Source organism: Scyliorhinus canicula, chromosome 25 (genome assembly GCF_902713615.1).
Source record: "Scyliorhinus canicula chromosome 25, sScyCan1.1, whole genome shotgun sequence".
In the NCBI taxonomy this organism is placed as follows: Eukaryota; Metazoa; Chordata; class Chondrichthyes; order Carcharhiniformes; family Scyliorhinidae; genus Scyliorhinus; species Scyliorhinus canicula.
Genome location: NC_052170.1, coordinates 689,023 through 703,616, shown reverse-complemented (window position 1 = coordinate 703,616; position 14,594 = coordinate 689,023). Strand labels below are relative to the sequence as shown.

General features: G+C 52.7%; 1 protein-coding gene across 5 annotated transcripts in view; it reads left to right on the top strand.

Moving 5' to 3' along the window:
* The window catches only part of slc44a2 (solute carrier family 44 member 2), a 112,236-nt gene that overhangs the window by 67,010 nt on the left and 30,632 nt on the right, over nt 1–14,594 (top strand). For all 5 annotated transcript variants that reach the window (XR_005458732.1, XM_038784632.1, XM_038784631.1 and 2 more), the window contains exons 10-11: nt 2,423–2,535; nt 5,021–5,152. Coding sequence is in view for 4 of the 5 variants with exons in the window: in XM_038784632.1 (XP_038640560.1) it covers nt 2,423–2,535; nt 5,021–5,152 (245 nt within the window). In the remaining variant the exon portion in view is untranslated. The remainder of the gene's footprint in view (nt 1–2,422; nt 2,536–5,020; nt 5,153–14,594) is intronic.

The following is a 14,594-nucleotide window of genomic DNA, read 5'->3' as shown; positions in this document are numbered from 1 at the left end:
TGCCTCTGCTTCACAGCCTCTGCTCCACTGCCTCTGCTTCACTGCCTCTGCTTCACTGCCTCTCCTCCACTGCCTCTCCTTCACAGCCTCTGCTCCACTGCCTCTCCTTCACTGCCTCTGCTTCACTGCCTCTGCTTCACTGCCTCTGCTTCACTGCCTCTGCTTCACTGCCTCTCCTCCACTGCCTCTGCTTCACTGCCTCTGCTTCACTGCCTCTCCTCCACTGCCTCTCCTCCACTGCCTCTGCTTCACTGCCTCTGCTTCACTGCCTCTGCTTCACTGCCTCTGCTTCACTGCCTCTCCTCCACTGCCTCTGCTTCACTGCCTCTGCTTCACTGCCTCTGCTTCACTGCCTCTGCTTCACTGTCTCTGCTTCACTGCCTCTGCTTCACTGCCTCTGCTTCACTGCCTCTGCTTCACTGCCTCTGCTTCACTGCCTCTGCTTCACTGCCTCTGCTCCACTGCCTCTGCTCCACTGCCTCTGCTTCACTGCCTCTGCTTCACTGCCTCTGCTTCACTGCCTCTGCTTCACTGCCTCTGCTTCACTGCCTCTGCTTCACTGCCTCTGCTTCACTGCCTCTGCTTCACTGTCTCTGCTTCACTGCCTCTGCTTCACTGCCTCTGCTTCACTGCCTCTGCTTCACTGCCTCTGCTTCACTGTCTCTGCTTCACTGCCTCTGCTTCACTGCCTCTGCTTCACTGCCTCTGCTTCACTGCCTCTGCTCCACTGCCTCTGCTTCACTGCCTCTCCTCCACTGCCTCTGCTCCACTGCCTCTGCTTCACTGCCTCTCCTCCACTGCCTCTGCTTCACTGCCTCTCCTCCACTGCCTCTGCTTCACTGCCTCTGCTTCACTGCCTCTGCTTCACTGCCTCTGCTTCACTGCCTCTGCTCCACTGCCTCTGCTCCACTGCCTCTGCTCCACTGCCTCTGCTTCACTGCCTCTGCTTCACTGCCTCTGCTCCACTGCCTCTGCTTCACTGCCTCTGCTTCACTGCCTCTGCTTCACTGCCTCTGCTTCACTGCCTCTGCTTCACTGCCTCTGCTTCACTGCCTCTGCTTCACTGCCTCTCCTCCACTGCCTCTGCTTCACTGCCTCTCCTCCACTGCCTCTGCTTCACTGCCTCTGCTCCACTGCCTCTGCTTCACTGCCTCTGCTTCACTGCCTCTGCTCCACTGCCTCTGCTTCACTGCCTCTGCTTCACTGCCTCTGCTTCACTGCCTCTGCTTCACTGCCTCTCCTCCACTGCCTCTGCTTCACTGCCTCTCCTCCACTGCCTCTGCTTCACTGCCTCTGCTTCACTGCCTCTGCTCCACTGCCTCTGCTTCACAGCCTCTGCTTCACTGCCTCTGCTTCACTGCCTCTGCTTCTTGCTGCCACATCTCTCCACTCCTCCACTGCCTCTGCTTCACTGCCTCTGCTCCACTGCCTCTGCTTCACTGCCTCTGCTTCACTGCCTCTGCTTCACTGCCTCTGCTCCACTGCCTCTGCTTCACTGCCTCTGCTTCACAGCCTCTGCTTCACTGCCTCTGCTTCACAGCCTCTCCTCCACAGCCTCTCCTCCACTGCCTCTGCTTCACTGCCTCTGCTTCACTGCCTCTGCTTCACTGCCTCTGCTCCACTGCCTCTGCTTCACAGCCTCTGCTTCACTGCCTCTGCTTCACTGCCTCTCCTCCACTGCCTCTGCTCCACTGCCTCTGCTTCACTGCCTCTGCTTCACTGCCTCTCCTCCACTGCCTCTGCTTCACTGCCTCTGCTTCACAGCCTCTGCTTCACTGCCTCTGCTTCACTGCCTCTCCTCCACAGCCTCTCCTCCACTGCCTCTCCTCCACTGCCTCTCCTCCACTGCCTCTGCTTCACTGCCTCTGCTTCGTTCTGCTGTTGGTTCAGGTTCGGAGATTAGAGATTGCCGTCAGTTAAATATTGGGAAGACTGAAGCTTTTGTTTTCGACCCCATCACATCTCTTCTCCTGGCCGCTGACTCGCATCCCTCTGTTCCTGTTGACCTCCTGGCCCCTTGGCCTGCCGTTACCTCTTTCAAAAAAATCTCAGTTTTGTTGTTTAACCCCTTCATGGCGTCGCCTCTGCCTATCTCTGTGATCTCTGCCAGCCCCAGGACTGCCCATGACGTCTGTACATCTCTAATTCTGCCATGCCTCCTGGCATCCCTGATCTTTGTCGCTTCTTCATAGGTGGTCAAGCCATCAGCTGCCAAGGGTTAAACTTTGCACTTCCCTTTCTAGGTCTCCCACTCCTCCGTAAAAGATGCTTCTTAAACCCTACCGTGTTTGTTTTCATCTTCCTTAATATTACCTTTGGTGGTTCTGTGTCAGATTTTGATAGTGTTTCTGTGAAAGGCCTTGTGACGTTTTGCTGAGTTAGATAAATGCCAGCTACTGCTGATTGCCTGTTTGTTTTGCAGAGGAATGAGCATCACTCTGGTGGTTAGTCTGCTCTTTGTCATCTTGCTACGTTTCATCGCCGCATTTATGGTGTGGTTAACCATCCTGCTCGTCATTGCTGTCCTTGGCTACGGTATGTCAATGGTTCGGGTATGAAGTCGTCGCGGCTGCCTGTCTTCGCAGATCAGGTGTACTCAAACTTCTCCTCAACTACTACGGGCCAGACTAGTCAGAGAGCATCGCCATGGGTCTGGTTCAGACTTATGGAAGCGCTGCTCAATTTAATACTTTCTACCAGGAGAGTATTACCCAGTATAATACTGAACCTACAGACCAGGAGAGTATTACCCAGTGTAATACCGAGTCTACAGACCAGGAGAGTATTACCCAGTGTAATACTGAACCTACAGACCAGGAGAGTGTTACCCAGTGTAATACTGAACCTACAGACCAGGAGAGTATTACCCAGTGTAATACTGAACCTACAGACCAGGAGAGTATTACCCAGTGTAATACTGAACCTACAGACCAGGAGAGTATTACCCAGTGTAATACTGAACCTACAGACCAGGAGAGTATTACCCAGTGTAATACTGAACCTACAGACCAGGAGAGTATTACCCAGTGTTATACTGAACCTACAGACCAGGAGAGTATTACCCAGTGTAATACTGAACCTACAGACCAGGAGAGTATTACCCAGTGTAATACTGAACCGATAGACCAGGAGAGTATTACCCAGTGTAATACTGAACCTACAGACCGGGAGAGTATTACCCAGTGTAATACTGAACCTACAGACCAGGAGAGTATTACCCAGTGTAATACTGAACCTACAGACCGGGAGAGTATTTCCCAGTGTAATACTGAACCTACAGACCAGGAGAGTATTACCCAGTGTAATACTGAACCTACAGACCAGGAGAGTATTACCCAGTGTAATACTGAACCTACAGACCAGGAGAGTATTACCCAGTGTAATACTGAACCTACAGACCAGGAGAGTATTACCCAGTGTAATACTGAACCGATAGACCAGGAGAGTATTACCCAGTGTAATACTGAACCTACAGACCAGGAGAGTATTACCCAGTGTAATACTGAACCTACAGACCAGGAGAGTATTACCCAGTGTAATACTGAACCTACAGACCAGGAGAGTATTACCCAGTGTAATACTGAACCTACAGACCAGGAGAGTATTACCCAGTGTAATACTGAACCTACAGACCAGGAGAGTATTACCCAGTGTAATACTGAACCTACAGACCAGGAGAGTATTACCCAGTGTAATACTGAACCTACAGACCAGGAGAGTATTACCCAGTGTAATACTGAACCGATAGACCAGGAGAGTATTACCCAGTGTAATACTGAACCTACAGACCAGGAGAGTATTACCCAGTGTAATACTGAACCTACAGACCAGGAGAGTATTACCCAGTGTAATACTGAACCTACAGACCAGGAGAGTATTACCCAGTGTAATACTGAACCTACAGACCAGGAGAGTATTACCCAGTGTAATACTGAACCTACAGACCAGGAGAGTATTACCCAGTGTAATACTGAACCTACAGACCAGGAGAGTATTACCCAGTGTAATACTGAACCGATAGACCAGGAGAGTATTACCCAGTGTAATACTGAACCTACAGACCAGGAGAGTATTACCCAGTGTAATACTGAACCGATAGACCAGGAGAGTATTACCCAGTGTAATACTGAACCTACAGACCAGGAGAGTATTACCCAGTGTAATACTGAACCTACAGACCGGGAGAGTATTACCCAGTGTAATACTGAACCTACAGACCAGGAGAGTATTACCCAGTGTAATACTGAACCTACAGACCAGGAGAGTATTACCCAGTGTAATACTGAACCTACAGACCAGGAGAGTATTACCCAGTGTAATACTGAACCTACAGACCAGGAGAGTATTACCCAGTGTAATACTGAACCTACAGACCGGGAGAGTATTACCCAGTGTAATACTGAACCTACAGACCAGGAGAGTATTACCCAGTGTAATACTGAACCTACAGACCAGGAGAGTATTACCCAGTGTAATACTGAACCTACAGACCAGGAGAGTATTACCCAGTGTAATACTGAGTCTACAGACCAGGAGAGTATTACCCAGTGTAATACTGAACCTACAGACCAGGAGAGTATTACCCAGTGTAATACTGAACCTACAGACCAGGAGAGTATTACCCAGTGTAATACTGAACCTACAGACCAGGAGAGTGTTACCCAGTGTAATACTGAACCTACAGACCAGGAGAGTATTACCCAGTGTAATACTGAGTCTACAGACCAGGATCAGGGGTTATGGGGAGAAGGCAGGAGAATGGGGATGAGAAAATATCAGCCATGATTGAATGGCGGAGGAGACTCGATGGGCCCAGTGGCCTAATTCTGCTCCTTTGTCTTATGGTCTAGTGTCACATACTGTGAGGTCTCTTTGAGAAATTGTACACCTTCCCCTCACAAAGTTCCGAGTTGCAGGCGGGAGGGGAATGGAAAAGCCAACAATTCTGTCGAAGGTCTGTGAGGTCTGAACTGTTAGCCAGGTTGTAGTGGGAATCCCTTAACCTGGTTTGTTGTTGCAGGCATTTATCACTGCTACATGGAATATACCCAATTAAAAGGTATACCTGGATCAGATGTGACAATCAAAGACCTGGGCTTTCAGACCGACCTCCGAGTATATCTGCACCTACGGCAGACCTGGCTGGCATTCAGTAAGTAGCAACGACTTTCACTGGGCTGTTGTTCTGAACTCTTGTATGTGAGATTCAGACTTTACCAGGCTGCTGGAGTTTGAGGGAATGGAGTTATTAATATTTAATGTAGCAATGAAGAAAATAATGTTACTAAAGAGTGACAGATCCTCAGACTCAAATGGTTCCAACACAAGATTTTAATGGAAGTAGGTAGGAACATTTCAGATTCCCTAACCCTTACGCATCAACGTTTTCTTGATTTGAGAGCTGTGCCTTTAGATTTGTTCCTTGATTAACCCATGTCTGTCCAAGTGACGGTTTTTCCTGATCTTCCGAAGCAACTCCATCAATTTTCCCACGATTGATGTCAGACTGACTGGCCTGCAATCATTCGCTCTATCTCTCTCTCTCCCTTTTCTAAATAAAGCTACAACATTAGCAGTCCTACAGTCCTCCAGCATCACACCTATATCCAGTGAGGACTGGACAATGATGGTCAGACCCTCAAGAATGTCCTCCCTGGCTTCATCGAGCTCTGGTGACATCCGCATTCAAGGATTCTAATCCCATTAATGCTTCCTCTCCCCTACGTTCATCACATCCAGTACTTGACTCCTCCTCCTGCTCCTTATCTACAATCTCTGATCAACCCTCTCTTTGTGAAGACAGATGAAAAGTATTCATTTAGAACCCCATCTGTACCCACATCCTTCATCCCGACACAGAGTTACTTTTTTGGTCTTTTATGGGCCCTGCTCTTTCCTTCGTTATCCTCTAACTCTGAATGTATTGATAAAACAGCTTTGGGTTCTTTCTGATTTTACTCACTAATATTCTTTCATGTTCTCTCTTTTCTTTCCTCATTTCCTTTTTTATTTCACCCCCTCACTTCCTGTTCTCCTGACTTTCTGTAGTTCGAGTTCTCGGTGTCTGACATAAACTATCCTTTTCTACCGTATCTGACCCTGTAAACTCCGTGACATTGGGAGCTCTCTCGGTTTGGCCATTCCCCTTTTCCTGTTCACTCGGAACCCCTTGAATCTCTCCTTTCAATGCCTCCCATTGCTCTCTCTGACACTGATTTACCTTCAGGTAGCTGCTTCCACTCCACTTTTGCTAAATTGCTCAGCTTCGTAAATTACTCTTACCCCAATTGCGAACTTTGATTTCTGTTCTCTCATTGTCCTTTTCCATAATTATGTTAAAACTAACTGAATTATGCTCACTAACACGATCACTGTCACTCCTTCCATCTGCCCAGCTTTGTTTCCTAAAACTAAGTCTAGAACCACATCCTCTGATAGAATTTACAGAGCAGAAGGAGGCTATTCGGCCCATCGAGTCTGCACCGGCCCTTGGAAACAGCACCCTTCTTAAGACCACACCTCCACCCTACCCCGTAACCCTGTAACCCCACCTAACCGTTGGACACTAAGGGGCAATTTAGCATGGCCAATCCACCTAACCTGCACATCTTTGGACTGTGGAAGGAAACCGGAGCACCCGGAAGAAACCCACGCAGACACGGGACTCGGCACAGACAAAGATGAAGAAAGTGAAGTCTCATGGGGTCCAGGGTGTACTAGCTAGATGGATAAAGAACTGGCTGTGCAACAGGAGACAGAGAGTAGTAGTGGAAGGGAGTTTCTCAAAATCAGAACTGTGACCAGTGGTGTACCACAGGGATCCGTGCTGGGACCACTGTTGTTTGTGATATACATAAATGATCTGGTGGAAGGTATAGGTGGTCTGATTAGCAAGTTTTCAGCTGACACTAAGATTGGTGGAGTAGCAGATGGTGAAGGGAATTGTCAGAGACAGCAAAATATAGATAGATTGGAGAGTTGGGCGGAGAAATGGCAGATGGAGTTCAATCCGGGCAAATGTGAGGTGATGCATTTTGGAAGATCCAATTCAAGAGCGGACTATACGGTCAATAGAGGGGTCCTTGGGAAAATTGATGTACAGAGAGATCTGGGAGTTCAGGTCCATTGTACCCTGAAGGTGGATGCGCAGGTCGATAGTGGTCAACAAGGCATTCAGCATGCTTGCCTTCATTGGACGGGGTATTGAGTACAAGAGTTGGTTCGGCCACATTTGGAATACTGCATACAGTTCTGATCGCCACATTACCAAAAGGATGTGGATGCTTTGGAGAAGGTGCAGAGGAGGTTCACCAGGATGTTGCCTGGTATGGAGGGCGCTAGCTATGAAGAGAGGTTGACTTCATTGGAAAGACTGAGGTTGAGGGGGTACCTCATTGAGGTCTACAAAATCATGAGAGGTATAGAAAGGGTGGACAGCAAGAAACTTTTTCCCAGAGTGGGGGACTCAATTACTAGGGGTCACGAGTTCAAGGTGAGAGGGGGAAAGTTTAAGGGAGATGTGTGTGGAAAGTTCTTTACGCAGAGGGTGGTGGGTGCCTGGAACACATTGCCGGCGGAGGTGGTAGAGGCGGGCACGATAGCGTCATTTAAGATGTTTCTAGACAGATACATGAATGGGCGGGAACAGAGGGATACAGATCCTTAGAAAATAGGCGACAGTTTTAGATAGAGGATCTGGATCGGCGCAGGCTTGGAGGGACGAAGGGCCTGTTCCTGTGCTGTAATTTTTCTTTGTTCTTTGACCCAAGCGGGAAAGGAACCTGGGATCCTGGAGCTGTGAAGCAGCAGTGCTGACCGCTGTGCTACCATGCCACTCCTCTCTTGTTGGACGTGCCACATACTGGCCAAAAGCATTATCTGGAATGCTCCTTAAGAATTCTGGCCCCTCCAGTCCTTCCACCCTAAAACTATTCTTTGGATTCTGTATTGGTTCCTACAGATTGGAGAGTAACGAACGTAACCCCGCTATTCAAAAAGGGAGGTAGAGGCAAAACAGGGAACTGTCGACCAGTGAGCCTAACGTTGGTAGTAGGGAAGTTGCTGGAGTCCATTATCCAGGATTTCACAGCACAGCATTTGGAAAGCAGTGATGTAATCAGACAAAGTCAGCATGGATTCACGGAAGGGAAATTCACACTTGACAAACTTACCAGAATTCTTTGAAGATGTAACTAGTAGAGTTGACCAGGGAAACCCGGTGGATGTGATTTATTTAGACTTTCCGAAGGCTTTTGACCAGGTCTCACATTACTAGATTACTGTGTAAAGTTAAAGCGTCTGGGATTACGGGTGTGTCTTGAGTTGGATAAAAAGCTGGTCAGCAGACAGGAAACAAAAAGTTGGAATAAATGGGCATTTTTCCGATTGGCAGACAGTGACCAGTGGGGTACCGCAGGGATCTGTGCTCAGACCCCAACTGTTCACATTAGATATTAATGATTTGGACGAGGGAATTAAATGTATTAATTTGCAGATGATACAACGGGAGGGAGGCTGAGCTGTGAGGAGGATGCAGAGATGCTTCAGTGGGATTTGGGGAGGGGGGGGAGACATACAAGATTAATATCCAGGGATTCAGACTGTTCCTAAATCTCCCTCGGGGAGGTTTGATCTGCCTTGGTTGCTAAACTGCTGCTGTTGGTCGGTATGCAAGGATTTTGTCACCTCTGATTAGTACAGTTAGATTAGTGTCTGAGCTTCCCGAGAAGTTCAGCAACATAACATAACCCTCGACCAGTTGTGACATGGAGTCTATGGTGGCCAGTGATGGTTTTAATTTCTGTCTGCTGACTGGAGCTTACATTCCAGCCTCACTTTCTGGACAGTTTATGGTGACATTTCAGTTATAATCTTGGAATGATGACAATAAAATACTTTAAGTCAGCCTTCTGTTATTTTCATTGTTGCATTTTCAAGAACTTCAGAATCTTCCCTTCAGTAACTGTCCTCATTTCTCTCCCTCTTCCTGGGTACACAGGAAAAGTGTAACTTCACCAGACTGGTTTATATTCATAGAATTTACAGTGCAGAAGGAGGCCATTCGGCCCATCAAGTCTGCACCAGCCCTTACAAAGAGCACCCTACTCAAGCCCACTTATCTACCCCATCTCCATAACCCAGTAACCCCCACTTAACCTTTTTTTGGACACTAAGGGCAATTTATCATGGCCAATCCACCTAACCCGCACATCTTTGAACTCTGGGAGGAAACCGGAGCACCCGGAGGAAACCCACGCAGACACGGGGAGAATGTGCAGACTCCACGCAGACAGTGAAACAAGCTGGGAATCGAACCTGGGACCCTGGAGCTGTGAAGCAACAGTGCTAACCACTGTGCTACCGTGCTGTGGTTCAAAAGCCATGGATTGCTATGTCCAGTGTTTTGATCCTTGAATTGAGTTGAATGTTCGTCTCGTAAATCCATTTAGGTTTAATTTTGGTTCCAAACTGTTAGATTTAATTTTAGTTATTTTACAATTTTTGTCAACGTACATCTTTATTGGCTGAATTGCAAACGCTTGTCCCATGTTGGGGAAGAGTTTAAATTAGAGTTGAACCTATTGCCAATTTTGGAGGGTAGACCAACCCTTGGAGGGGTGAGTGTGCTGTGGCAGCCTCTGGAATGCAAGTATCAATTCCACCTTGGAATGGCAGACAGACTGCTTGTTTATCATCGGACATTGGGTGACCTTTGTTGCCTTATTCTCCTCTTCTCCGTCGCTGTCACCTTGTTGGACCCAGGAGGCTTCCACGAGAACAGTAACATATTGAACTAGACAGGTCCTGAACTTGGCGTCCTGGGTCTGTGCGGCACTTTCATCAGTGTGCGGGGTCTGTGGGGCACTGTAGTCAGTGTGCGGGGTCTGTGGGGCACTGTAGTCAGTGTGCGGGGTCTGTGCAGCACTGTAGTCAGTGTGCGGGGTCTGTGGGGCACTGTAGTCAGTGTGTGGGGTCTGTGCGGCACTGTAGTCAGTGTGCGGGGTCTGTGCGGCACTGTAGTCAGTGTGTGGGGTCTGTGCGGCACTGTAGTCAGTGTGCAGGGTCTGTGCGGCACTGTAGTCAGTGTGCGGGGTCTGTGGGGCACTGTAGTCAGTGTGTGGGGTCTGTGCGGCACTGTAGTCAGTGTGCGGGGTCTGTGCGGCACTGTAGTCAGTGTGCGGGGTCTGTGCGGCACTGTAGTCAGTGTGCGGGGTCTGTGCGGCACTGTAGTCAGTGTGCGGGGTCTGTGGGGCACTGTAGTCAGTGTGCGGGGTCTGTGGGGCACTGTAGTCAGTGTGCGGGGTCTGTGGGGCACTGTCGTCAGTGTGTGGGGTCTGTGCAGCACTGTAGTCAGTGTGCGGGGTCTGTGCGGCACTGTAGTCAGTGTGCGGGGTCTGTGCGGCACTGTAGTCAGTGTGCGGGGTCTGTGGGGCACTGTAGTCAGTGTGCGGGGTCTGTGCGGCACTGTAGTCAGTGTGCGGGGTCTGTGCGGCACTGTAGTCAGTGTGCGGGGTCTGTGCGGCACTGTAGTCAGTGTGCGGGGTCTGTGGGGCACTGTAGTCAGTGTGTGGGGTCTGTGGGGCACTGTAGTCAGTGTGCGGGGTCTGTGGGGCACTGTAGTCAGTGTGCGGGGTCTGTGTGGCACTGTAGTCAGTGTGTGGGGTCTGTGGGGCACTGTAGTCAGTGTGCGGGGTCTGTGGGGCACTGTAGTCAGTGTGTGGGGTCTGTGCGGCACTGTAGTCAGTGTGCGGGGTCTGTGGGGCACTGTAGTCAGTATGCGGGGTCTGTGCGGCACTGTAGTCAGTGTGCGGGGTCTGTGCGGCACTGTAGTCAGTGTGCGGGGTCTGTGGGGCACTGTAGTCAGTGTGCGGGGTCTGTGCGGCACTGTAGTCAGTGTGCGGGGTCTGTGCGGCACTGTAGTCAGTGTGCGGGGTCTGTGCGGCACTGTAGTCAGTGTGCGGGGTCTGTGCGGCACTGTAGTCAGTGTGCGGGGTCTGTGCGGCACTGTAGTCAGTGTGCGGGGTCTGTGCAGCACTGTAGTCAGTGTGCGGGGTCTGTGCGGCACTGTAGTCAGTGTGCGGGGTCTGTGGGGCACTGTAGTCAGTGTGCGGGGTCTGTGCGGCACTGTAGTCAGTGTGCGGGGTCTGTGGGGCACTGTAGTCAGTGTGCGGGGTCTGTGCGGCACTGTAGTCAGTGTGCAGGGTCTGTGGGGCACTGTAGTCAGTGTGCGGGGTCTGTGGGGCACTGTAGTCAGTGTGCGGGGTCTGTGCGGCACTGTAGTCAGTGTGCGGGGTCTGTGGGGCACTGTAGTCAGTGTGCGGGGTCTGTGCGGCACTGTAGTCAGTGTGCGGGGTCTGTGGGGCACTGTAGTCAGTGTGCGGGGTCTGTGGGGCACTGTAGTCAGTGTGCGGGGTCTGTGCGGCACTGTAGTCAGTGTACGGGGTCTGTGCAGCACTGTAGTCAGTGTGCGGGGTCTGTGCGGCACTGTAGTCAGTGTGTGGGGTCTGTGCGGCACTGTAGTCAGTGTGCGGGGTCTGTGGGGCACTGTAGTCAGTGTACGGGGTCTGTGCGGCACTGTAGTCAGTGTACGGGGTCTGTGCGGCACTGTAGTCAGTGTGCGGGGTCTGTGCGGCACTGTAGTCAGTGTACGGAGTCTGTGCGGCACTGTAGTCAGTGTACGGGGTCTGTGCGGCACTGTAGTCAGTGTGCGGGGTCTGTGCGGCACTGTAGTCAGTGTGCGGGGTCTGTGGGGCACTGTAGTCAGTGTGCGGGGTCTGTGGGGCACTGTAGTCAGTGTGCGGGGTCTGTGGGGCACTGTAGTCAGTGTGCGGGGTCTGTGGGGCACTGTCGTCAGTGTGAGGGGTCTGTGCAGCACTGTAGTCAGTGTGCGGGGTCTGTGCGGCACTGTAGTCAGTGTGCGGGGTCTGTGCGGCACTGTAGTCAGTGTGCGGGGTCTGTGGGGCACTGTAGTCAGTGTGCGGGGTCTGTGCGGCACTGTAGTCAGTGTGCGGGGTCTGTGCGGCACTGTAGTCAGTGTGCGGGGTCTGTGCGGCACTGTAGTCAGTGTGCGGGGTCTGTGGGGCACTGTAGTCAGTGTGCGGGGTCTGTGGGGCACTGTAGTCAGTGTGCGGGGTCTGTGGGGCACTGTAGTCAGTGTGCGGGGTCTGTGCGGCACTGTAGTCAGTGTGCGGGGTCTGTGCAGCACTGTAGTCAGTGTGCGGGGTCTGTGCGGCACTGTAGTCAGTGTACGGGGTCTGTGCAGCACTGTAGTCAGTGTGCGGGGTCTGTGCGGCACTGTAGTCAGTGTGCGGGGTCTGTGGGGCACTGTAGTCAGTGTGCGGGGTCTGTGCGGCACTGTAGTCAGTGTGCGGGGTCTGTGCGGCACTGTAGTCAGTGTGCGGGGTCTGTGTGGCACTGTAGTCAGTGTGCGGGGTCTGTGCGGCACTGTAGTCAGTGTGCGGGGTCTGTGCGGCACTGTAGTCAGTGTGCGGGGTCTGTGGGGCACTGTAGTCAGTGTGCGGGGTCTGTGGGGCACTGTAGTCAGTGTGCGGGGTCTGTGCAGCACTGTAGTCAGTGTGCGGGGTCTGTGGGGCACTGTAGTCAGTGTGCGGGGTCTGTGCGGCACTGTAGTCAGTGTGCAGGGTCTGTGCGGCACTGTAGTCAGTGTGCGGGGTCTGTGCGGCACTGTAGTCAGTGTGCAGGGTCTGTGGGGCACTGTAGTCAGTGTGCGGGGTCTGTGGGGCACTGTAGTCAGTGTGCAGGGTCTGTGCGGCACTGTAGTCAGTGTGCGGGGTCTGTGCGGCACTGTAGTCAGTGTGCGGGGTCTATGCGGCACTGTAGTCAGTGTGCGGGGTCTGTGCGGCACTGTAGTCAGTGTGCGGGGTCTGTGCAGCACTGTAGTCAGTGTGCGGGGTCTGTGCGGCACTGTAGTCAGTGTGCGGGGTCTGTGTGGCACTGTAGTCAGTGTGCGGGGTCTGTGGGGCACTGTAGTCAGTGTGCGGGGTCTGTGCGGCACTGTAGTCAGTGTGCGGGGTCTGTGCGGCACTGTAGTCAGTGTGCGGGGTCTGTGCGGCACTGTAGTCAGTGTACGGAGTCTGTGCGGCACTGTAGTCAGTGTGCAGGGTCTGTGGGGCACTGTAGTCAGTGTGCGGGGTCTGTGGGGCACTGTAGTCAGTGTGCGGGGTCTGTGGGGCACTGTAGTCAGTGTACGGGGTCTGTGCGGCACTGTAGTCAGTGTGCGGGGTCTGTGCGGCACTGTAGTCAGTGTGCGGGGTCTGTGGGGCACTGTAGTCAGTGTGCGGGGTCTGTGGGGCACTGTAGTCAGTGTGCGGGGTCTGTGGGGCACTGTAGTCAGTGTGCGGGGTCTGTGGGGCACTGTCGTCAGTGTGTGGGGTCTGTGCAGCACTGTAGTCAGTGTGCGGGGTCTGTGCGGCACTGTAGTCAGTGTGCGGGGTCTGTGCGGCACTGTAGTCAGTGTGCGGGGTCTGTGGGGCACTGTAGTCAGTGTGCGGGGTCTGTGCGGCACTGTAGTCAGTGTGCGGGGTCTGTGGGGCACTGTAGTCAGTGTGCGGGGTCTGTGCGGCACTGTAGTCAGTGTGCGGGGTCTGTGGGGCACTGTAGTCAGTGTGCGGGGTCTGTGCGGCACTGTAGTCAGTGTGCGGGGTCTGTGCGGCACTGTAGTCAGTGTGCGGGGTCTGTGGGGCACTGTAGTCAGTGTGCGGGGTCTGTGGGGCACTGTAGTCAGTGTGCGGGGTCTGTGGGGCACTGTAGTCAGTGTGCGGGGTCTGTGCGGCACTGTAGTCAGTGTGCAGGGTCTGTGCGGCACTGTAGTCAGTGTGCGGGGTCTGTGGGGCACTGTAGTCAGTGTACGGGGTCTGTGCAGCACTGTAGTCAGTGTGCGGGGTCTGTGCGGCACTGTAGTCAGTGTGCGGGGTCTGTGCGGCACTAGTCAGTGTGCGGGGTCTGTGGGGCACTGTAGTCAGTGTGCGGGGTCTGTGGGGCACTGTAGTCAGTGTGCGGGGTCTGTGGGGCACTGTAGTCAGTGTGCGGGGTCTGTGGGGCACTGTAGTCAGTGTACGGGGTCTGTGCGGCACTGTAGTCAGTGTGCGGGGTCTGTGCGGCACTGTAGTCAGTGTGCAGGGTCTGTGGGGCACTGTAGTCAGTGTGCAGGGTCTGTGCGGCACTGTAGTCAGTGTGCAGGGTCTGTGCGGCACTGTAGTCAGTGTGCGGGGTCTGTGCGGCACTGTAGTCAGTGTGCAGGGTCTGTGGGGCACTGTAGTCAGTGTGCGGGGTCTGTGGGGCACTGTAGTCAGTGTGCAGGGTCTGTGCGGCACTGTAGTCAGTGTGCGGGGTCTGTGGGGCACTGTAGTCAGTGTGTGGGGTCTGTGCGGCACTGTAGTCAGTGTGCGGGGTCTATGCGGCACTGTAGTCAGTGTGCGGGGTCTGTGCGGCACTGTAGTCAGTGTGCGGGGTCTGTGCAGCACTGTAGTCAGTGTGCGGGGTCTGTGCGGCACTGTAGTCAGTGTGCGGGGTCTGTGTGGCACTGTAGTCAGTGTGCGGGGTCTGTGGGGCACTGTAGTCAGTGTGCGGGGTCT